The sequence below is a fragment of the Pogona vitticeps genome, chromosome 4 (genome assembly GCF_051106095.1).
Source record: "Pogona vitticeps strain Pit_001003342236 chromosome 4, PviZW2.1, whole genome shotgun sequence".
Lineage (NCBI taxonomy): Eukaryota > Metazoa > Chordata > Lepidosauria > Squamata > Agamidae > Pogona > Pogona vitticeps.
This window is the reverse complement of record NC_135786.1, coordinates 202,042,616-202,065,867: the sequence shown is the minus strand read 5'-3', so window position 1 is coordinate 202,065,867 and position 23,252 is coordinate 202,042,616. Positions and strand designations below refer to the sequence as shown.

General features: G+C 43.1%; 1 protein-coding gene across 1 annotated transcript; it reads left to right on the top strand.

The window, feature by feature from the left end:
* On the top strand, positions 1–14,962 carry PRDM14 (PR/SET domain 14). Its single transcript, XM_072999014.2, has 7 exons — positions 1–847; positions 2,879–2,935; positions 3,043–3,200; positions 4,306–4,576; positions 7,658–7,860; positions 10,610–10,711; positions 11,622–14,962. The coding sequence occupies exons 1-7, from the start codon at positions 289–291 to the stop codon at positions 11,850–11,852; spliced, it is 1,581 nt and encodes a 526-aa protein (XP_072855115.2). The 5' UTR covers positions 1–288; the 3' UTR covers positions 11,853–14,962.
* The last annotated feature ends 8,290 nt before the right edge of the window (positions 14,963–23,252 follow it).

The window sequence follows — 23,252 nt, the reverse complement described above, 5'->3', positions numbered from 1 at the left end:
TATAAATGCCGCGCTCCAAAGGAAGATGGGAGCGAACGGCTCCCTTCAGGGGAAGCTGAAGGGCTGCTCCGGGTTCTGCGGAAACAGGCGCTTCCTGGCCCAGCTGAAGTAAATTGGCGGGTGCCTTTCGGGACAGCCTTTCTCCTTGAGCTTGCTTACTCGCAAGTAAAGCTCCTCCTCTCCCTCCGGGCAGCTGCTTTGCCTCCTCCGGCCGCCCCCCCGCCCGGGCATGCCGGCTCTCTTGCGCCTTGTTTTCCCTCACAGGTTCCCGCGCCTTTTTGCGCCCCGATGGCCTCATCCCTGACCGGCAGCTCCTTCTCCCACGAGCGCCGCGGAGGCGGGCAAGGCGGCGGCGGCGCCAACGAGCCCTTGCTGATGCTCCTGCGGAGCGGCCTGGCGGGGGTCCCATCCTGCGGCCCAGCGCCTCCGCCACCCCGGTTCTTGGAGGTGCTCTGTCCGGCCGGGGCCTTCCAGCCCTTGGCGGCGGCCGGAGCCGCAAGCCCTTGCTCGTCCCCGCTGGTGGAGGCTTTCCCTTTCCCGCTCCTGCCCGTCGCCTTCGGGGGGGCCCCGCCGCCGCCCGTCCCGCCTCTGCCTCGGCCCCTGCCCCGACCCCAGCCGGTCCTGGCCTCGCCCTTCCTGGCTAAACGGGACTCGCCGCGGCGGCGCACCCCGGAGCGAGCCTCGCCCAAGAAGGAAAGCCCCGACGGAGCTCCGGACTCGTCCCAGCAGCGCCCGCCCAACTACTGCTTCACGGCCGAGGAGCTCCACGCGGTCCTCTACGGAGCCGGCGCCGGCGCCAGGCAGCCGCTCGCCCTGTCAGGAGCCGGACCGCCTTCTGGCAATCCCGGTAAGGCAGACCCTGTCCCCGGACTCCCCCTCCAGGTGGCGGGAGAGCGGGTGGCGGCGCCGGCTTGGAGCATGCGCCTCGCCTCCCCGGTCTAGCTAGCTCATCTGGACTTGGAGAAGTTATTTCCAGGAATCTCTGTCCTCGGAGAGGGAGGGGGGGCAGACATCGGTGCACTTTCGCGCAAAAAACAAAGCAGGGGTGTCCAGCGCGGTTTACTTGTTGGCCACTGAACCGACGAGGGCTGCAGATTCTCTGCGAAGTCGGGGTGCAGGTTTTTTTTGTTTTTGTTTTTTTTGTTTTTTGCATGCTTCCCTGGGGTGTTGGATAGCTTTGTCCATGGGACTCTTGTCTGCCTTTTTGTAACTGCATGGTAATTCTGTTTCCATTTACTAATCCGGCAAGAGCATCCGTCTCCTCGATTTACTGTTATTTGTAAAAAAAAAACCTTGCACAAAGACTGAAAATGGTTAGACCAATACCTGGAAAAAAAACTATAAATCTTTAAGAGTTTCAACAGAACTCTTCCCGGCAATTTTTTTTTTTTTAAATAGGTAGTGAAGAAGTGGTCTGAAAGAAAGAAAACCAAGGTATCTTAGTTTAATAAATACGTTAATAACAACAAAAAACACACCACACCACGCGTACAGTAATTACAGGCAAACTGAAAATGTGTTTTTATCTCATTATTTAAAAAGGGAGTGATCATACCTGTAACTATGAATTCTTTCTAACCAAAGCTTTTCGATCTAGCAACGTCTTTATACCATGTAAATGTCTTTATTCATACGTTTCAAAGTGTTTTTAATATAGAACTAGTGTAACATTGTGTTCAGCTAAATAATACTTGAGAAGAAGTATTCTTATACAGATGTACTCGAAAGTCAGTTCTGTTGAGTTCTTGGGAAGATGCTGCCAGGTAAATGGGAGCAGGGTTGCAGCCAAACCCTTCTGGGGTCAGAAATCTCCCATGTACTTCTGGCTCCATCCAGCATATTTTCTCACTATTCGTTTCTCCATCCAAGGAAAGGGCCAAAAGGGTCCTCCTTTGCAGCAAGAACCCAGGCATTCTGTCCAAGAGACACTTTCGGAAACGTCAGAGAATCCTGCACTTACAAGGCGCCTTTCGCTCTTAAATCCACTGCACTCATTAACATCCTAAATTAAAAATAAAGGAAATTCTCCATCTGGAGGCTGGAGAGCATCTCGGCTATTTTGACTTTCCATGTGGCAACTTGAAACAATTATTGTGTTGCATCCAAACCAATCTCCGATGGATTTCAATCAAGAGCCTCATGTATTTGCCTTTCCCGTTTATTGCATCTAACTTTGCCCAAGCAGCTGCAACAATGTTTACTTTTCCGTTGTCATGAACGTGACCGAAGTATTCCGACTTACCGCATTTTATGTATTTAATGATTTCCTGGTCTTTATTCATTCCCTTTATTGCACTTCTTCATTGGCCACTCTCTTGTTCCAAAAATTCTTAGCATCCGTTGATATATCCAAAATTCAAGTATTTTTTTTCGAGACCTGTTCGAGTTAAAAGTTCAGGGTTGAGCCTAGAACAGGGAGTATGCAGCTAGCTGAAGGGTTGAAGTGTGGACCGAGTGATCGCATCATCATATGTTGTTGCACAGTTGTTTTAACCTTGTCCTGGTTGTGAAGGAAAGCGTGCACAAAGTTACTGTATTTCAGACTGATTGCTAGAACGAAGGGGGGTTTGAAGTCACGTATACTTCTCTTTGCCTTAGTCTTCTGCTCTTCTAGACCCTAGGTTCTTAACCTTTGTTATTCGGATGTTTTTGAACTGCAACTCCCAGAAGCCCCAGCCAGCACAGTTAATGGTGAAGGCTTCTGGGAGTTGCAGTCCAAAACTCCTGAGTAACCCAAGGTTAAGAACCAGTGTTCTAGACCATGTCCTTGAGAGTAAACCCAATTGAATTCCACAGGGCTTGCTTCTGAGTAGACACACGGTCCTTTTTTTCTATTCTTTTTTTGCTAAACCGGTCTTCCACTTCGCGTTCTCCTTAGGAGCCGTGGACAGTCACTCCCTGATGCTGGACAAATCTGCTTTGCAACTCCCAGAAGGTAGTTCTGCTTTTTGGGGGTTTTTTTGGGGGGGGAGGGAGAAAGGTAGCTACGTTTATCTTTGTATCCCTTCCTTTTGCGCTCCCTCTGCTCTCCTGTGCCTGCAGGGCTCACGGTGTTGCAGACGAGGTACCTGGACGGACTGCAACTGGGCGTTTTCTGTACCAAGACCATCGCGAGGGGGGCTCGGTTCGGCCCTTTCAAGGGCAAAGTGGTCAACACCAGCGAGATTAAGACCTACGACGACAATTCCTTGATGTGGGAGGTGCGCGCAACCCGCTTCTCCTGCCCGGGGACACCCGGGAACCTCCGCCGGCGGCGCTTCGGGTCTCGTAGTAGAAGCGGGGGGGGGGGGCGCGCGGGGGGGGGGAAACAATCAACCGGCCTCCAAACGCCCGCATTGTGAACCGGGGGAGGGGGCGACCTGCCACACCAGACAACTCTCTCTGGAGACCCGCCCGTCACCGCGTTTAGTTCCGTTTATTTTCATGGGAAGTCGCTCCCATGAAACTGTACACAGGATCTCAGCCTGGCGCGGCACTGAGGAAAAGATGCCCAGGTCACAGGTTCTGGCCACTATGTGCCGTCCCGCCTGCTGAAAAGCGCTTGGTTCTCGCGCTCAGTTGTCTGAGGACACAGAACGGACGGCACCTAGTGATTATCAGAACTTTAGAGCTGGAAGGGGCCACAAAGGTTGTCTGGTCCGGTCCTGTTTTAATACAAGAAACCACGGCTAAATCATCCCTGTAGGGCAGGACAGAGTGCAAAAGGTTTGCTATCCCGATTGGCCGCGGCCGCCCCCACCTCTGCGCCCTCTGATTTTATGCCAAGCCAGCTGAGAGAGGGAGGGAGGGAGGTGCGTGTATCCTGTTTCCAGGAGAGGAAGCGTGTCCGGCATTAATTGAGAGAAAAAGGCTGGAGGGGAGAATCGCTCCCTCCAGAATTTTCTTCCTGCAGGCTTGGCTTTCTGCGATTCTGATCTAGTCCCTCCATCTGGCCCTGAGCAAATATCAAAAATGTCCCCTCTTTCTCTTGGCCCCCCTCCAAACCTAAGCTTCTAGGCGACACAGAACTCTAGCAAAAATATAGAAATAAATAAAAGGAAAAAAGCTAAGCCCGGGTAATATCTGGCAATTAGAAGACGGCGGGGCGGGGGTCACAAAAAAACGGAGTGGAAGAGCACAGTCCTACCGGGATTTGCTTGGAAGTGCGCCTTTATTTTCAGTATAACCTCGTTTACTCTTTCGTGTGCGTAGAATTAGGGCGAAATGCAGCTTGTCCCTAATTGGCAGGGGCACAGAGGGAGTAACCGAGAGGAGCCTCCTCGCTGCTCCCCTCCCAAACGCTTGTGTTCCCTCCCCCCCGCGCAGATCTTCGAGGATGGCCGCCTGAGCCACTTCATCGACGGCAGAGGCTCCTCCGGCAACTGGATGTCCCTGGTGAACTGCGCCCGCTTCCCGGAGGAGCAGAACTTGATCGCCATCCAGTGTCAGGACAAGATCTACTACGAGAGCTGCAAAGAGATCCCGCCGGGCCAAGAGCTGCTCGTCTGGTACGGGGACGGCTACCTCCAATTCCTGGGCATCCCCATCAGCCTGAAGGGGACGCCGGAAGCCAAGCGCGCCCAGCAGCACAGCGAAGGTCAGTTCGCCCCCGGAACGCTTAGCAAGGGGATAAGTAAGCGGGGAGGGGGGGGGCTTTACTTTTGGAGGAGAAGGGAAAGGAGATGGGATTTCCACCTGGGTGTTCCAGTTTAGCTTTGCTATCAAAGCACCTCCCTGCTGGCCCAGCTAAGTTTACCCGATAATAACAGAAACCTCCAGGTGCTTTAAAACGAGTGACCTGATCTTTCCAACGGCAGCCCCAGGCTAGGCTTTTTGCTGTGTTAAAAGTTTGAGGCTTTTAAAGCATGGTTTAATGTTGCTTAAGTTGGCTGAATAGCTCAGTGTAGGCTTAGGTATCTAGCTACGGAGTCAGAGATGTGGGAGTTCAATCCTCCCCAGTGCCTCCTAGGAGTCGAGCCGGTCTGCTTGGCCTTAGACAAGCTGCACAGGTCCGGGATTGAACTGAATTTATTACCGTCGGGTGACCAGCTCATAAACCGTATTTATGGCTAAAATATACAAAATGCAGTTTAAAAATATACAACCAATTCATAAAACATATTGTGTGGCTGAAATATACAAAATGCAATTTATAAAGTGTACAGCCAGTTCATAAAACATATTATATGGTTAAAATATACAAAATGTAATTTAAAAAGTGTACAACAAATAATTGTGTACTGGTTGTAAAATATGGGGAGAATCAAATACAGCATTTTTATAGCTATCTTTTGAACCATTGGATTGTCTAGGGCAAACTGGTTTCGACAGGGTCTTTGGGTTATAGGGAGTCCTTCCTACATATTTGCAAAGATCTGTAAATATTTCCTCCCTTCAGTTGGGACCACAACATTTCTCTATGCGCGACAATAGGTTTGGGACCTTCCCAGAAGAAGGGAACAGTAAACTGCTTCTATGTATTATCTATCTGGAAAACCCTGGAAAGGGTTGCCATGCATCAGAATTAATTTGATGCCACATTATTAATATAATAATAATAATAATAATAATAATAATAATAATAATAATAATAATAATAATAATAATAATAATAATAATAATAATAATAATAATAATAATAATAATAATAATAATAATAATAATAATAATAATAATAATAAAAAATAAAAATAAAAATAAAAATAAAAATAATTGATGATGATGATGATGATGATGATGATGATGCCTGAGAGCCAATATGGTGTGGTTAAATCTAGATTCAAATCTGTTTGACCATGGTAATATTTAAGTGCAATAATTTTAAGCGTGAAAGTTACTGCTAATTTCCAAGTGCATTTGGATTTGTGGCACCCTTCTCCAGAGTTTTCAAGAAGTAGAGTACTTAGAAGTGATTTACTATTTCTTTCTTCTGGATGCCTCCTGGGACTGTGCAGCTTGCTCAAACCTGCACCCACCCCTTAAATATCTCACATGCCTCGAAGCCATGTTTAAGTCATTTTAAGTCCAAGGGGCCTTGATGGCACTTAGCAACAATATTGCCTATCTAGAACAGTGAGATCAGATATAGACAATGTGTAGCCTGCATAATTAACTTGTAAACCACCCAGAGAGTGCTTTAAGTGCTATGGGGTGGTATATTACCAGCACACTTTGCTTTTTAAGGACAGATTAAATCCTTCCTTTTGGCAGATGTAGTGGCCACCTGTCAAGGGGACAACTAGAAAAATTAATGTGTAACTGTGATTCCCACTGTACCTCCTTGACAGGGACTGAGCTGATGATCTATAGGATCCCTTCCAGCTGTGCTGTTCTAAGATGATTTCCAAGATAAGAAAACTCCTTATGTAGTTAAAACTTAATATTTATACAGTAATGCAAAAATGCCTCACCAAAGGAGAAACCTAAATGATTTTTATGGTGAATGCTTACAGCTGAGTCAGAATCAACACTGGAGTTATTCAAGGAGACTCCAGGCCCCATCTTGGGCGTTCCCTTGAGTTGCTCTGCCCCCATACTTTGTTAATTGTAATGTGAAGAAAAATCTGATTTCAAACCCTCAAGGTCTCCTGGTCAAGAAGTATCTATTGTTTCTTAACTCTCTCCAGTAGCCACTTGGGTAAATGATAGTGATACTGGTACAGTTTTGGTTTTGTTCAGGGTTGTTTTCCCCACCACTGCTTTAGCCTTTTGGTGTTTGTTTTGAAATATATTTTTCTGTTTATTGAATTGTATGTAAACAATCTTTCTGTAACATTAATACATTTGTTAACAAAGAAATTTTCTTTTCCCTTAGTGGCTCCAATGAGGAGTGGGAGGGAAGCAATTAATTTGGTTGTGGTTATTCTTGGCCACTTTTCTATACGTAATTTTAAGTCTTTCATTTCACTGCAAGGGAAATATATTGCAGAACGATAACCCAATGTACTTCTTAAATGATCCCATAATTCTTAATAGCATCCTATAAGGCAGATTTGTTTTGCTATTTCCCATATTGTCTAGGAAGATTCTGAGGGAGGCCACATATAGCATGGAGATGTTTACTCATTGTTAAGTGCTTCTTTAAGTGCTATGTTCTCTCCTCCTCCTGAGGACTACAGCCTCAGTTGCTTAATTAAATGACTAGCTCAACTGTCACTGCAAAGACAAAGGAATGGGAAACACCTCTGGATCTAGTCTGATGTTCACAAATTGCTATATTTTTTGAAATTGTTGTGTAGTCCTATAGAGAGTAATATTTTTCAGAAGTGAAATAATTCCTTCTTGTATAAATGTTAGGAAGGAATAAATAATACTGGAAATTTCAGCAAGGGAAGAAAGAAAACAAAGTGCTATTGCTTCATATTTGAGATTTGTTTCCTTCAACATTGTCTTAGCGAAGAACATGTGTTGTACATGCTTGACCTTCTCTGCTTAACTGTTATACTTGAACAGCTGGTTAAATGCTGCTTTTCCTAAGAAATATTCCTCTAAGAAACAGTTTCCTACGAAGTATGTAACAATCTTGTATGTGGTCTACTCAGAGATAAGACCAACTGATTTCAGTGCAGCTTACTCTTAGGCAAGAGTGTACAGGATTACAGCCTTAATTTTCGAATCTGGTTGCTATGAATAAACCAACTCTGACAGTGGTTCTCCTTTTATGCCATTACACCATCAGAGTCTGTGGAGGGCTATAAATGTGAGCGGTGTGGGAAGGTGTTCACCTACAAATACTACCAGGATAAACATCTGAAGTACACACGCTGTGTGGACAAAGGGGACAGGAAATTCCCATGTCAACTTTGCAGTCGATCGTTTGAGAAAAGAGACCGCCTGAGGATTCACGTTCTCCATGTCCACGAGAAGCACAGGCCACATAAAGTAAGCACAGTAACACTGTATTGTCCATCTTTCCTGCAATTAATTCTTCTGATTTTATCAGGTAACTAACTAACTGACTGATTGTAGGTGTCTCCCAGAATTTGGAGAAGCCCACTCTGCTCTTCACTAGCAAGAGAAGTGTGCTTTTGAGCATGGAGGGTCATTTTCACCCCTAAGTACACTTTTGAATAATGAGAACAACCCAGTGGGACTTGCAGAGGGTGTAATTTGGGTTAGTAAGCAGCACATCTCATAAAGACTTGATGCAGATGGTGCAATTAGCCTTGGAGAAGACTGGGCCAGAGAGATGCTGAATCAGTATCTGTTTTCACACTTGTGAAGGGTCTGTGGTCCTTTTCAATCCCCAAATTAAGATCCTTTGAAGACCAAGATTAAAAATTCTTCGCAAGACTTCAAGCTCATCCTCAAATAAGCCTCATTCATTTGTGGATATTGTGGTATTTAAAAATGCAATAAGGTGGTGTGCTATTGTCGTGTGCTTCTCCTGCACTACATGCATGTGTGATTAAGGCAGGAGAGTTAATGTTATCTGTTTATAATTTTCTTGTGAGCTTCCTAGAGTCCCACCTTTAGGAGAAATGGAGAATATAAAATCAAACAAAGGAGTAAATCATGTGCTATTTAATGTAGATACTACGACAGCAATAGTAAAGTAGTGACACATATGTTTAATTAACCAGATAATATTCAGGAAAATAATATACGATATAAATGTTGTAGCCACCAGTTCTAAATGCAGGCCAACTGAAGGATCACATTCAATGTATGACAAAGTTCATGGAAACTTATGGGATCTGACAAGTCTTTTTAAAAGTATGATTATAGTGAGAAAGAAAAAAGGCTAGATTTATTTTTTGAGCCAAAGGTGTTATATTTTTAAAGAATATTTTTTCCAAGAAATCTGTTCCTACAATACTTTGATTAATTCTGTTCTACTATAATCATTGTAAAATGGTTCCCCCCCTCAATAATTAAAATACCTTAAAATGCCTGGTGACCTTTTATATAACTATTCTTAACAACATTGTATCTAAAATGATTATAATTATTATTATTTTATAATTTGTAAACTTTATATTTGCATTTTTCTTTTAACTTACATATTTTTGGAATTTTCATGTCTGCTTCTATGGGTAAGAAAAGCCATAGCTTTTCCTAGATATTTAGGAATAATTTTAATTTTAATGAAACTGCAGTGTTAATCCCAGCTCAAAAAAATACACTCATTGTAGCGAATTTTGAATGGGCAGATTTTTTTTTGTGCCAGCACAACTGCTCTTGTGCCATCCGATTTCAGATCTCCTGGGACAACTACTGTGCTGATCGAAATCTGCTGGCAGAAAAGACAAAAAAGGGGCAGATTCTTAGGGAGAGCAAAGGAATTATGCCAGATTCCCACTCCTCAGTCCTGATTGACCACCCCTATTCTGACACACCATTAGGCCAAGGATGGGATAATTCTAACTAATTTCCAACACCTCAATGCTGGGAGGGGTTTGGATTCAGCATAGTGTCATCTGACTTAGTACCGGCACAGCCAGCCTTTAGTCATCTTCGGCAGTTAGGAGTTCACCCCTGAGAAGAAGGTATTATTGAACTTGTGCGACTTGTCACTAGGTAGACATGAAGAGGACTGCATTATATTTGTGCCTACTGCCCAACTCAATCCAACAAGTGTAGAGCAGTTTATAATACTTTAGCTTTCTTCTTTCTGGGGCTGAATCAATCTGCTCTCTCAATCTACTCTCTAGGGACTCCTTTCCATCCCTTCCAAACCTGATCCTTTTGGCATTTTTTTTATTGCTTCCTTGTTTTTAACAGTTTTCTCAGCTAGTGTAATCTTCAACCCTTCCCAAGCACATGGCCTTCTCGGCGGTGGCTCCTCACCTCTGGAATAACCTTCCCCCTGACATTCGCGCGGCTCTCTCGCTGGGTATTTTAAAAAAACAATTAAAAACACTGATGTTTCGGCAGGCCTTCCCCACAGCCAACTTCTGATCTTCCCTCTTTTTCCTCTCTCCTAGTGTCTGTTCCATCTCGTCCAAAGTTTCTCCCCTTATTTAAAATTGTTTTAATTATATTGTATTACGCTTGTTGTAAGCCGCCTAGAGTGGTCTTAAGTGACTAGATAGGTGGGATATTAAATAAATAAATAAATAAATAAATAAATAAATAAATAAATAAATAAATAAATAAATAAATAAATAAATAAATAAATAAATTCAGGTGTTTCCAGGTTCAGTCCTCATCATCTCTCAAGTAGGGCTGGAGAAAGCTTCAACCTGAAACTTAGAGAGCCACTTCCATTCTTCAGAACACTGGGCTAGATTGACCAATTGTCTTGGTTTAAGGCAGTTTCCTAATGGGGGACATATAAAAGCTTATTTCCTCTCAATTGCCATATTTTCTGTTAGCCTTTTAGAGGTGAGACTAGGAAGAAGAGTAAATAGATTTTGGAGAAGGGAAAATTCAATAGAACAAGGTTAACAGTTTTTCAAGTATCACTGAGACCCATATTCAGTTGCACTGTCAGCTAAGCTGCTAACAATTTCCTGCTAACGGATAAGTTCTCTATTTCTATCATCTACCAAATTTGCTTTTTTAAAAAATAAAGCAACTATATCTAGTATTCACTGTTAAATGCACATGGATCTTAAACATTATGACACATTTCTACAAATCCTATCCCATCTATAGAATCTGTATTTGTTTTCCTGTCTCATTTCAGTGTGGTATATGTGGTAAAAGCTTCTCTCAGTCCTCCAGTCTAAACAAGCACATGAGAGTACATTCCGGGGAGAGGCCGTATAAATGTGTTTACTGCAACAAGGTGAGAAAAATCATGTAAATTATTTTTCAGTTGAGTTGTGTGGGTGATTTGATCAGATCAGTGAAGGGAGGGAGGACTTAATGTTTCCCCAATTAAAATGGCACCCTCAACAACATCCCATAGTTGCAGAAGATATTTCATATGTCTCTCATGTTGCATCATGCTTGACGCGTATTTATATAATCTGGGCTGTAATCTTAGACACATTTACTTACTTATTTAGAAGTAAATCATCTAAGATCAAGGGGACTGTCAGTGTAAACCTATCTAGAATAGGCTACATGAGAGACATACTCTTATATCTGTATAGGTGTTTAAACTTGAAGTTCAATAGTTGATCTTGGAAACCCCCCTCCCCCCCAAATTGAATTAGTATCTAGTCATGTTGGACATGAATCATCTTGGCATTCTCATAACAGTTCTGTCCTGCAGATTTCTGTCATGGTAAGAGCCAGCAAAATACTGTTTTTTGCAGTAGTAAAATCTTAGGTTTCTTGGCTGTGATCGTTTTCTGTGAAGATTTATATTGCATGAAAAAGTTCATTTTTAGCTTAAAAATGACTTGTACATTTCTGAATGCTACTTGTGACAACCAAAATTCACAATTTATCAGGAGACAGGTAAAGAAACAGGGTAATAATTAAGCTGTAGCTAATTTTTCTATCCTCTGGAGCAGTGGTTCTGAAACTGGACTCCCCAAATGTTCTTGGACTGCAATTTCCAGAAGCCTTCACCACTTGCTGTGCTGGCCAGGATTTCTGGGAACTGCAATCCAAGAACATCTGGTTTACCCAAGGTTGGGAGAACCACTGTTCTATAATTTCCTGAAGGGACTTAAAACAAGAAGAATTACGTACTTGACCCTAACTACTTTCTTATTTCTCTTCTCCCCTACTCACTATCTGCACAGGCATTTACTGCCTCCAGCATCCTGCGTACTCACATCCGACAACATTCAGGAGAGAAGCCCTTCAAATGTAAACATTGTGGCAAAGCATTTGCTTCCCATGCTGCTCATGACAGTCATGTCCGCCGCACACACTGTGTTAAAGATAAAGGCCGCAACTGTACCTTGTGTGGCAAAGTATTTCTAGAGCAAGAAGATTTGTGCTTCCACATGAAGTTCCATGCAGCTTTGTAGACAGCAAACTAATGGTTACATCCTTAACAACTCTCTTGTCATTTTGTGGCATTATAATTTTACAAAGATTTTAAAGTAGTGCTGCCCGTCTAATCACCTTGAGATTTTCAGGGTACTGACTCTTAGCAGAAGAAGAAGTTGGCAAAGGACTGTAGACCAGTTCTGAGACATGAAAGACTTTGTGCTAAGTACACCAAAATAAAAATGTAACTCTTGGCACAAATCTCTCCAATGACAATACATGGTCTTTGGCATCAGGTGTTCGTGACTACTTCAGGAGAAAATGCCACCCAAGGGACGGAATAGCATGGTAAGTGCTGTGGGAGACTTGTTAAGGAGGAGAACTAAGCAGAAATCACAGACACCCTGCTGGCGATAGCATCTGCTGGCTCTTTGTCTCTTCCATAAAGAGAAACAATCTGTTCATGATTAGAAGAGTGTCTGGAACCAACTGTTTTATGTTCTATATTTGGAGCTGGTCTCCACAAATTTTTGATTTTATGGTCATTGTTATTAATGCTGCTTTAAGATAAATGAAGACTACAAGCCATTACCACCCCTCATATTCTCAGTTTTACACAGTTAATGTGAAAGCAGCTGTAAAATAAACTTGTACTGTATGTATATGAGAGAAATGATCCTCTAAAACTGAAGAACTCTTTTGAGCAAACATGGAATTAAAAAAAAATCAGTTTTAGGGTTCCCTAAGTGCAAATTCCGAAGGAAAAAAACACTCCCAAAATAATTGGTATGTGTTTGTGCATCTCCCTTATCTGCTTATGTACATTATCTATGTGTGGCTTTGAATGAACAGAATCCTATAACAAATAAACTCCCGGTTTACTCATTGAATGCCTGTCATGCTCTAATGATTTTTATTAGTCCTTTATGTATGTGCCCATGCACAGAGTTCAATACTGAAGAACCTGCCCCTCCCTAAGGACTAAGAAATTTACATTAAAAATTGAGAAAGGGGATTATTAATCTTGTAAAGTTTTTCTGTAGTACTGCCTTTCTCTGTGACTGTGTACAAAACAACCACACACACAAAACAAATATTTAAACCTGAAACTTTAAAAGGTGTGTCTTGCCCAAGCCTGATACTGAACACAGACTGGGGATCAATTGCAGCTGCAGAATAGGAATGAGTCTCAGAAAGACACATAAAAGATCTGGCCTTCAGGGGGGTGTTCCAACAACTAGCTTTTGTAGATTCCAATGCCCTGCCTCTAGCAAGGCTTTAGATCAGTGTTTCCCAACCTTGATCCCCAGATGTTCTTCAACTGAAACTCAGCAGAAGCCTTCACTACTAGCAGTGCTGGCCAGGATTTCTGGGAGCTGTAGTCCAAGAACATCTGGGGACACAGGGTTGGGAATCACTGCTTTAGGATATGCACTTAGATGACATGGGAATATAGTGAGACCTCATGTAGAAAATGGCAGTGGCCTTGGAAATTAACAAAAGCATCTTGGCAATATATGGGACAGTTAACAAATGCTTATCCAGCATGATACCAGGTAAAAGTTCATGCTTATGACACCTTAAGGCAAAGAAAAACTGAGCAGCAGGTGGGGCCTGGTGGAGTGGTCATCAGCTTGCCTGCTGTGCTAACTATGCTCCCTCCAGCTTTTGGGGGAATAGCAGATGTATCTGGTCCTAGCCAGCCACCTGTATCACCCCTCTCCTCCCACCTGCCCCTTCATTTACTCTGCCTTGGCCAGTTCATGCACTTGTTCCTTAATCTTGTTCTTTGTCAGAGGGGGCTTGGCTGGCTAAACTGTTTGCACTAACCACAGAACTTCACTGACTTACCTGGTCAGTATGCTAACCATCTTCTGAGGCTGAATAGCATCATGGCTACCTTTGTCTTTAAATGCAGCAGCTTTAAACAATGATGTATTACATCCAAACCAATCACCAAGGTTTTTCAGTCAATAAATACTTTTCCCATTTATTCCATCTTGAATGATCAGCCATGATCATTCATGGCTGATCATTCAAGATGGAATAAATAGTCTTTATCTTGTGATTCTCCTTATGTGGCTGAAGTATTCTAGCTTATTGCATTTTATCTATTTTGGGGTTTCTTGGCAAAATGTGAGTAGATAAAAAGGTACTACCATGGCGGGAAGGTAACGGTGTTCCGTGTCTAGTCGCGCTGGCCACGTGACCAGGGAAGATTGTCTTCAGACGAACGCTAGCTCTATGGGTTGGAAATGGAGATGAGCACCGCTCCCTAGAGTCGGACACGACTGGACAAATTGTCAAGGGGAACCTTTACCTTCGAGAATACTTTACCTTTACCTTTATCCATTAACCTTAGTATTTCTTCACTGGTCATTTCATGATATAATAAATTCTTATTATCCATGAAAAATCACCTTTCAAATGTCTTTTTAATAGTTGCTTGTGCCACACAGTTGCATTACTGTACAATAGAATTGAGAATACCTAGCACCATACTAAGTGTGATGTGTACAGTCCACTACCCATTTAAAATGTCTACCCACCCACTGTTATATGGGTAGGTATATTTCCTCCCAAATTACATTTATAACCCACTTTTTCTCATCGTACTGAGAAGTGAAGTACCAAATGTTACACTAAAAACATGGGAGACTCAAGGCATGAACATCTTAAGTTAGAGTGTTAATAAGAATGCATGCTAGCAAGGAGTAGAGCCACCCTGTACTCCACATGCACCATTCACACACCTATACTGTAAGCAGACACTTGTGTTTCTCATACACACAAGTTATTTATTTATTTTAGCCTTTTTTGTACTGCCATCTGGTTGCCAGGGCCACTCTGGGTGGTACACAACTCTTAAAACAATTAAACACTGATATAAAAACAATAAACATACTAACAATCAAAAGTCAAAATTAAACATCACATGAACAGAAACAAGCTGCATAGCTAAAAACTAGAAATAAATAAGATAATTTAAAGGCAAGGTGGAGGAACAAGTAGTATAAAATGCTAAAACAACCTCTGTGTTACAATTTTCATACATAACACACTCTTCAGCCCACGTATTTGTGCTCACAAAAGATACACAACCTATCAACACAGAACATTCTGAGGTATCCAATCTTACCCCTATCCCCAACAACACAGGCTAAATTTTTACCCATCCAACACAGGAAAGTCTTCCACTGAAGCTCCTTTCCCCCATGACACAATTTTGACTTTTCCCTGTAGTTACGGGTCTTCAAAAAGCCTTCTATTCATTTTTCCAAGCTTCCTTACCATACAGAAGTAAGTTGGCATGGGGGTGCCACAGCATGTGGAAAGGGCAATGTTAATACTGCTATAGTCTGTGACCTACCAACAATTCTTCTTAGCGTTGTAGGGAAGCTGCTTGCCCGTGTTGTTCTGAAGAGGCTCCAGGTGCTTGCAGACAGAGTCTATCCAGAATCACAGTGCGGATTTCGAGCTAATAGATCCACCACTGACATGGTATTCTCCCTCCGACAGCTGCAGGAGAAATGCAGGGAACAACAACAGCAGCTTTTAGTGGCCTTCATAGACCTTACAAAAGCATTTGATCTGGTTAGCAGGGATGGCCTTTTTAAAATACTTCCCAAGATTGGATGTCCACCTCGTCTCCTTAACATCATCAGATCTTTCCATGAGGGAATGAAAGGCACTGTAGTTTTTGACGGCTCAACATCAGACCCCTTTGACATCCGAAGCGGAGTGAAACAGGGCTGTGTCCTCGCACCAACACTTTTTGGGATCTTTTTTGCTGTCATGCTGAAGCATGCCTTTGGAACTGCAACCGAGGGTGTCTATCTCCGGACTAGATCAGACGGAAAGCTCTTTAATCTCTCCAGATTGAGAGCGAAGACCAAAGTCCAACTGAAATGCATGCGGGACTTCCTCTTCGCAGATGATGCAGCCATCGTTGCCCACTCTGCTGAAGACCTCCAACAACTCATGAATCGTTTCAGCAAGGCCTGCCAAGACTTTGGACTAACAATCAGCCTGAAGAAAACACAAGTCATGGGCCAGGGCGTGGACTCACCTCCTTCCATTACCATCTCTACACAAGAATTGGAGGTTGTTCATGACTTTGTGTACCTTGGCTCAACCATCTCTGACACCCTCTCTCTGGATGTCGAGCTGGATAAACGCATTGGCAAAGCAGCCACCATGTTCTCTAGACTCACAAAGAGAGTATGGCTCAATAAGAAGCTGACGACACATACAAAGATCCAAGTCTATAGAGCCTGTGTCCTAAGCACACTCCTGTACTGCAGCGAGTCCTGGACCCTTTGTGCACGGCAGGAAAGGAAGCTGAACACGTTCCATATGCGTTGCCTCCGACGGATTTTTGGCATCACCTGGCAGGACAAAGTCCCAAACAGAGTAGTCCTAGAACGAGCTGGAATTTTCAGCATGAATACATTGCTGAAACAGCGACGTCTACATTGGCTTGGGCACGTCGTGAGAATGGCTGATGGTCGGATTCCAAAGGACCTCCTGTATGGAGAATTAGTGCAGGGAAATCGCCCCAGAGGGAGACCACAGCTGCGATACAAGGACGTCTGCAAGCGAGAGCTGAAGGCCTTAGGAATAGACCTCAACAGATGGGAAACCCTGACATCTGAGCGTTCAGCCTGGAGGCAGGCACTGCATCGTGGCCTCTCCCAATTTGAAGCGACCCTTGCCCAGCAGGCCGAGGCAAAGAGGAAATCACAAAAGCAGCAAAACCAGGGAGCTGGACAGGGGACAGATTGGATTTGTCTTCAGTGTGGAAGGGATTGTCACTCTCGAATTGGCCTCCTCAGCCACACTAGACGCTGTTCCAAGTCCTCCACACAGAGCACGCTACCATAGTCTTTCGAGACTGAAGGATGCCTAACTAACCAACAATTCATTCTGACTGGAAGGAGCATAGGATGCAGATCTTGTAGCTTTAATGGACTCCTTCATGGAAAAAAAAATAAGGGACACAGAATGTAGCTCAAACATCTCCCATAAAATGTAGTGTTGGTTTCGTAAGCAAGCATCACTATAAGAATCTGGCTGGATAGCTCAGTGGTTTAGCTCTCTGGCTGCGGAGTCAAAGGTTGGGAGTTTGATTCTTCTATGTGCCTCCAGGGGAAGAGCCAGCCTGTGTAGCCATAGGCAGGCTGCACAGTCCAGAAGAAGGGAATGGTAAACCATTTATGAGTATTATCTATCTAGAAATTCCTGGGAAAGGTCACTGTATGTCAGAATTGACTTGATGGCATGCAATTATTACTATTATCCCTACAAGAAATGTATTCAGTTTGAGGGCTGTTATTTTAACTCTTGTGTGACTTTAATCTACCACTGAAAGTCAAACACTTGCACTTAACTCTATTCCTTGAAAGCGATGTCTTTGTTATTGTTTGATTAAACGTTTGTAAAGAAATGTACTGTATCTATAAAATTCTCAATATGCATGTTTAGATGTACATACACATATATGTGCAACAGTGTACCATCAAAATCATCCAGGATAGATTAGCGTGTTGCCTTGGGTCACTTTTGTAGACAGTTTGGAAACTACATTTCCCCAGGTTATTTGGTGTGCTCAAGTGCAATGTCAAGTCAGACATTAATGTTCAGATACCCTATAATGACTCTTACAACAGGCAGGAGTGGTTAAGGAAACCACAGACCTCCAACTTTGTTTGCTATGATGACCAGATCTGGGAATATTGTCAAGCTAGGTACAGTTTATAGTTAGGAGGACCACTGCCAGTCCAATTTGACAGAACTGGATGAGACGGAGCAGTGATCTGACTCCTTATAAAGCATCTTCCTACATTTTTATGTAAACCCAGATAGAAAGTCTGTTTTCTGTTTGGAGCAAGAAGAATTATGCATCCCACATGCCTTGTAATTCCATTCAAGTGTTGCCATTGTTTTTCATTTTCGCTTGTTACTTTTATTCTGCTGCTTCCCTTACTGTCTGTATTGTATTTTTCCTTGTGAAGCACACTGAGAGCACTTCTCTAAAGTTAAGAGATACAAAATTAAAAGAAAGACAGAAAGAAAAAGAAAGAAGAGACTCTCCATGAAGTAAGCAAGCCTGACGTGGTTTGTATGTAATTAAACAACTTTCAAAAATGTCTTAAGAACACAAGGTACAGTATGTTTGTCAAGCTACCCACAGACCATAATAACATTTTATGTTTTATGCACTTATCTGGCAGTTGAAAGGCTAACAATATCAATTAATCAGTGTATGAGATTTGTGGACTGTAGTCCTTTTCATCCAATTCATGAAGTGTTATCCAGAAATTTTGCCATATATGTACAGTTTTAGAGACATACAAAAAAACACAATTGACACATCTCAGTGAGCACGTGCAGTATTTATACCAGAGAAAAGTTGGTCTCAAAATGCATTCTTTCCTCTTTTTATGTTTAAAATTCTGCTTTCTAGAGTGAAGAGATCTCTAAAGATTGGATGTTTACATTATACAGGACTGTTAACTGAGGCATATGTACTTTTTCTGTTGAAATCGGCTTGTGAATTAGGCTAGCCACAGCCAGCTCAGATGGAAAAGAAATCCATGTGCTCTTTCTCACTACCTATGAATGTTTGTACTCAGAAGAGATGAGTGTGCATATGCGTGTATTGACTTTTGAATAGGATTGATCACAGTAGGCTACCATAAATTGCAAAATTAGAAAGTGACTTTTAGGAAACGGGCATTTGTTAGAGGCAGAATGCTCATGATGAAAAGAATTATGCATTCTAGAGATTCCATTTCCTTAAGCATTTTCAGCAGAGGCTTAGAATCTCTATACTAGAATGCTTCTTCTGCTGGTAATGTCAGTTTACAATTACTATTTAATTTAGCAGCATTTGGAGTTGTGCCATTCTTCTTCTTTTTGCACATTCAGTGTTCTTACTCCAGAAATGCATTTTAGATCTTTACAGATGTCCTAAGAATGTATGTTCAGCTTCATATAATTTGTGTCATCAACTAAATATACTAAAAAAGTGCTCCCCCACCTTATCCTCCACAGGATGCTTCACATCAGTCCCTCGGTTAGAAGATACTTTCCTTCACCTACTGCCATATACTCTCCCTTAGTGTGGATTTGACGTACAAGTCATTGTCACCTGACTTCTTTACTGACAGTGCAATCCTATTTATGTTTACTGAGAAGTCAGTTATACTGTGCCCTGTGGGAACTTGCACCCAGAGAAATTTGCAGAGGATTGTAGTCTTATACTAGAAGTCTATACATAGCTGCTCATATCTATGGAAAAGCAATGTTCTGTCCTTCACTGGATTCCCAAGGAAGGGCTAGAAATGGGTATGAACCGCTTTGTCCCAGTTCATAAAGGCTGATCCCCTCCTCTGCCTCCTCAGCCGATCAGCCATGCATCAGGTGCAGCTTGCTTGCTTTTTCTACCTCCCTAGCTAATCTCCCAGTCACAAGCAAGAGCACAGACTTCTCTGCCCCACCCTTTTGTATGAGTAGATCACCCAAGAGGATGGGGCAGGTAAACCTGAGCTGTCGAACTGAGGTGCAGAAAGCTAGCATGCTGGGCCTGCTGACTGAGATAGGAGAGGGTTTTTTTCTGTTGTGTTTGGTGGCAGCAATGGTTTGGAGGCAGGCAAAAAAGCTGAGACTCAGCTGAGATATTTTTGGCAGGTCATTCATCTAAGCAGGTGAATGCTGCCCAGCCTCCTTCTAAGGGATCATTTCTGCAGCAGGGAGATTCTTATTGATTTAGCATTATCGTTAAAGGCTCAAGTGACTCAAAACAACTTTTATTAGCATCTGCAGATAGGCCAGCTGCAACCTTAGCTGGATAGAAGTAGCTTGGTAACCTCCTAATCAGACTAGTGGAACACCTTGCATGTGGGGTTATGTCTAAACAGGCTCACTGCAGCAAAGGAAACATTGATTTTATGGATTGCATATTACAGAATCCCACAGCCGGCAGGACAATAGTCATGCTGGCTGTAGAACTCAAGGAGACTTAACATAGAAAAAAATTATAACAATTTCCATCTGTGCAGTGCAGTTGGTCCACCAGAAGAGGGCCTCAACATTATTAACTATGAATACCATACACACTGCATCTAGCCCATTTGTCCAAAGCAATCTCTTAAAGCTATTTAGCCAAGTTCTAATTCTTTCATTTCTTATTCCATTTGTTTTAGGTTAAACGATCAGCTGTAATATCCTGTGTTTTTGCTTCTGATTACAAGACTGAAGTACTCTACCTTTCTGTATTTCCTATGTTTTATGATTTCTTGGACTTTACCTATTTTCTTTAATACTTCCTTGTTCATCTCTTTCTCATCAGTGGTAATATTAGTTCAGTCACCCCTTCCTTCCTTCCTTCCTTCCTTCCTTCCTTCCTTCCTTCCTTCCTTCCTTCCTTCCTTCCTTCCTTCCTTCCTTCCTTCCTTCCTTCCTTCCTTCCTTCCTTCCTTCCTTCCTTCCTATACATTCCTACTGTTGAGTTTACTGCTGGGTCATATCTAACATTTGCTCTCTCTCGCTACTTTCTCTCCCATTTACATACTGTGTTGAGGTTGCTGTAGCCACCTTTCAGTAATATATTTGGTGTTTTGGCCTACATCCAACTGCTAGCCTTAATTAGAGTACACACATTGCTGAAATCCTGTTGTTTAGTGTAGTAAGCTTCAACTAGATTAGAGGACCATTGAATTAGTGTGGATTTGGTGAGTCAACTCTTCAGTTAGTTTCATAGAGGTCCTGCTTTGAGCTCCCAGACCAAATAGAGTAATGCAGACAATTGGTATGGAAAGGTGTCCCCCCCCCCCCAATAATGACATTCAGGCTATAGAATAGCCTTCCCTGAGAGTTTTACTTGGCACCATCTTTGTTCTTGCTCTCTTTTTTTTCATTTGTTTGTTGAAATTGATTCCAACTTATGGTGACCCTAGCAGCATTTCCAGGGAATGAGAAATATTTAAGGCGTGGTTTTAACCAAGCCACCTGTCAGTGATTTTCCATTGCCAAGCAGGAATTTTAACCCATGACTCCTGAGTACAAGTCCAGCACATCATATGCCACACTACAGTGCTTTCCATCTCAGCACTAACTAGGCCCAAACCTGCTTAAATTATATCACATGTGTTCAGTTTGTATCACCATTTTTATTTGGCACCTTGTCTATTCATCACCCAGACCTGTAAAATAGTACAGTAGTTCCCCTGTATTTGTGGGTGAGGTCTCTTAGAGCATCAGCTATGGATATCTGAAACCGCAGATATGAAGAAACCCATTAAAGAGAGTGAGAGAAGGGGAAAAGGGTGAGAGAAGGAGGTAAGTGAATGTTTGTGCATGCACACTGACAGCTGGGTTGCAATAACTGTGACTGTGAATAACTGAAACCTCAGACACCAACTCTTTGGATGCTGTAACAGATTTTATCTGAACCAAACTGGAATTTCTTATCCCTTTTAGTTTTCAATGTGTTTTGGTTTTAACAGTTTTATAATATACTTTTAAGTACTGTCTTTATGAGGTGTCTAGAGAATGTGTTATGGAGAGCTATATAAACACATTTTAAAAAAATCCACAAAAATGTCAGGAGGACAACAGATTACAGGATAAGTGCTAAATTTCATAGAATCACATATAAGAGGATAAGAGAAGAGCTCTAGCAGCATACAAAGCCTGTCCTAGCGAGTACAACCTGCAAGCTCTTCGAGCCGCTCGTAGCCAAGTCCAACAGGCTGCCAGGAGATGCTCCAATGACTACTGGCTTCAGCTTTCCTCTCAGATACAGATAGCAGCGGACACAGGTAACATCAAAGGAATGTATGATGGTATCAAGCAGGCCTTAGGTCCATTACAGAAGAAATCTGCTCCCTTGAAGTCTACTACAGGTGTGATCATCCAGGACCGAGCACAGCAGATGGAACGCTGGGTGCAGCACTACTCCGAGCTATATTCCAGAAAGAATGTAGTAACCGAAGAAGCATTAAATAACATTGAGTGCCTGCCTGTCTTGGAAGAGCTGGACAGCGAACCAACCCTAGCAGAAATAAATGCGGCCTTGGATTCCCTCACCTCTGGCAAGGCACCTGGAAGGGACAACATCCCTGTTGAAGTGCTGAAATGCGGTAAGGAGATCATCATCACCGAACTGTATGAAATCTTTTGTCTCTGCTGGAGGGAAGGTGGAGTACCACAGGACATGAAGGATGCAAACATTGTCACGTTGTACAAGAACAAAGGTGACAGGGGTGACTGCAATAACTACCGTGGTATCTCTCTTCTTAGCGTTGTAGGGAAGCTGCTTGCCCGTGTTGTGCTGAAGAGGCTCCAGGTGCTTGCAGACAGAGTCTATCCGGAATCACAGTGCGGATTTCGAGCAAATAGATCCACCACTGACATGGTATTCTCCCTCCGACAGTTGCAGGAGAAATGCAGGGAACAACAACAGCCACTCTTAGTGGCCTTCATAGACCTTACAAAAGCATTTGACTTGGTTAGCAGGGATGGCCTTTTCAAAATACTTCCCAAGATTGGATGTCCACCTCGTCTCCTTAACATCATCAGGTCCTTCCACGATGGAATGAAAGGCACTGTAGTTTTTGACGGCTCAACATCAGATCCCTTTGACATCCGAAGCGGAGTGAAACAGGGCTGCGTCCTCGCACCAACACTTTTTGGGATCTTTTTTGCTGTCATGCTGAAGCATGCCTTTGGAACTGCAACAGAAGGTGTCTATCTCCGGACTAGATCAGATGGAAAGCTCTTTAATCTCTCTAGATTGAGAGCAAAGACCAAAGTCCAGCTGAAATGCATGAGGGACTTCCTCTTTGCAGACGATGCAGCCATTGTTGCCCACTCTGCTGAAGACCTCCAACAACTCATGAACCGTTTCAGCAAGGCCTGCCAAGACTTTGGACTAACAATCAGCCTGAAGAAAACACAAGTCATGGGCCATGGTGTGGACTCACCTCCCTCTATTACCATCTCCACACAAGAATTGGAGGTTGTTCATGACTTTGTGTACCTTGGCTCAACCATCTCTGACACCCTCTCTCTAGATGTCGAGCTGGATAAACGCATTGGGAAAGCAGCCACCATGTTCTCTAGACTCACAAAGAGAGTATGGCTCAATAAGAAACTGACAACACATACCAAGATCCAGGTCTATAGAGCCTGTGTCCTGAGCACACTCCTGTACTGCAGCGAGTCCTGGACCCTTTGTGCCCGGCAGGAGAGGAAGCTGAACACCTTCCATATGCGTTGCCTACGACGGATTTTTGGTATCACCTGGCAGGACAGAGTTCCAAATAGAGTAGTCCTAGAACGAGCTGGAATTTTCAGCATGCATACATTACTGAAACAGCGACGTCTACGCTGGCTTGGGCACGTTGTGAGAATGGCTGATGGTCGGATTCCAA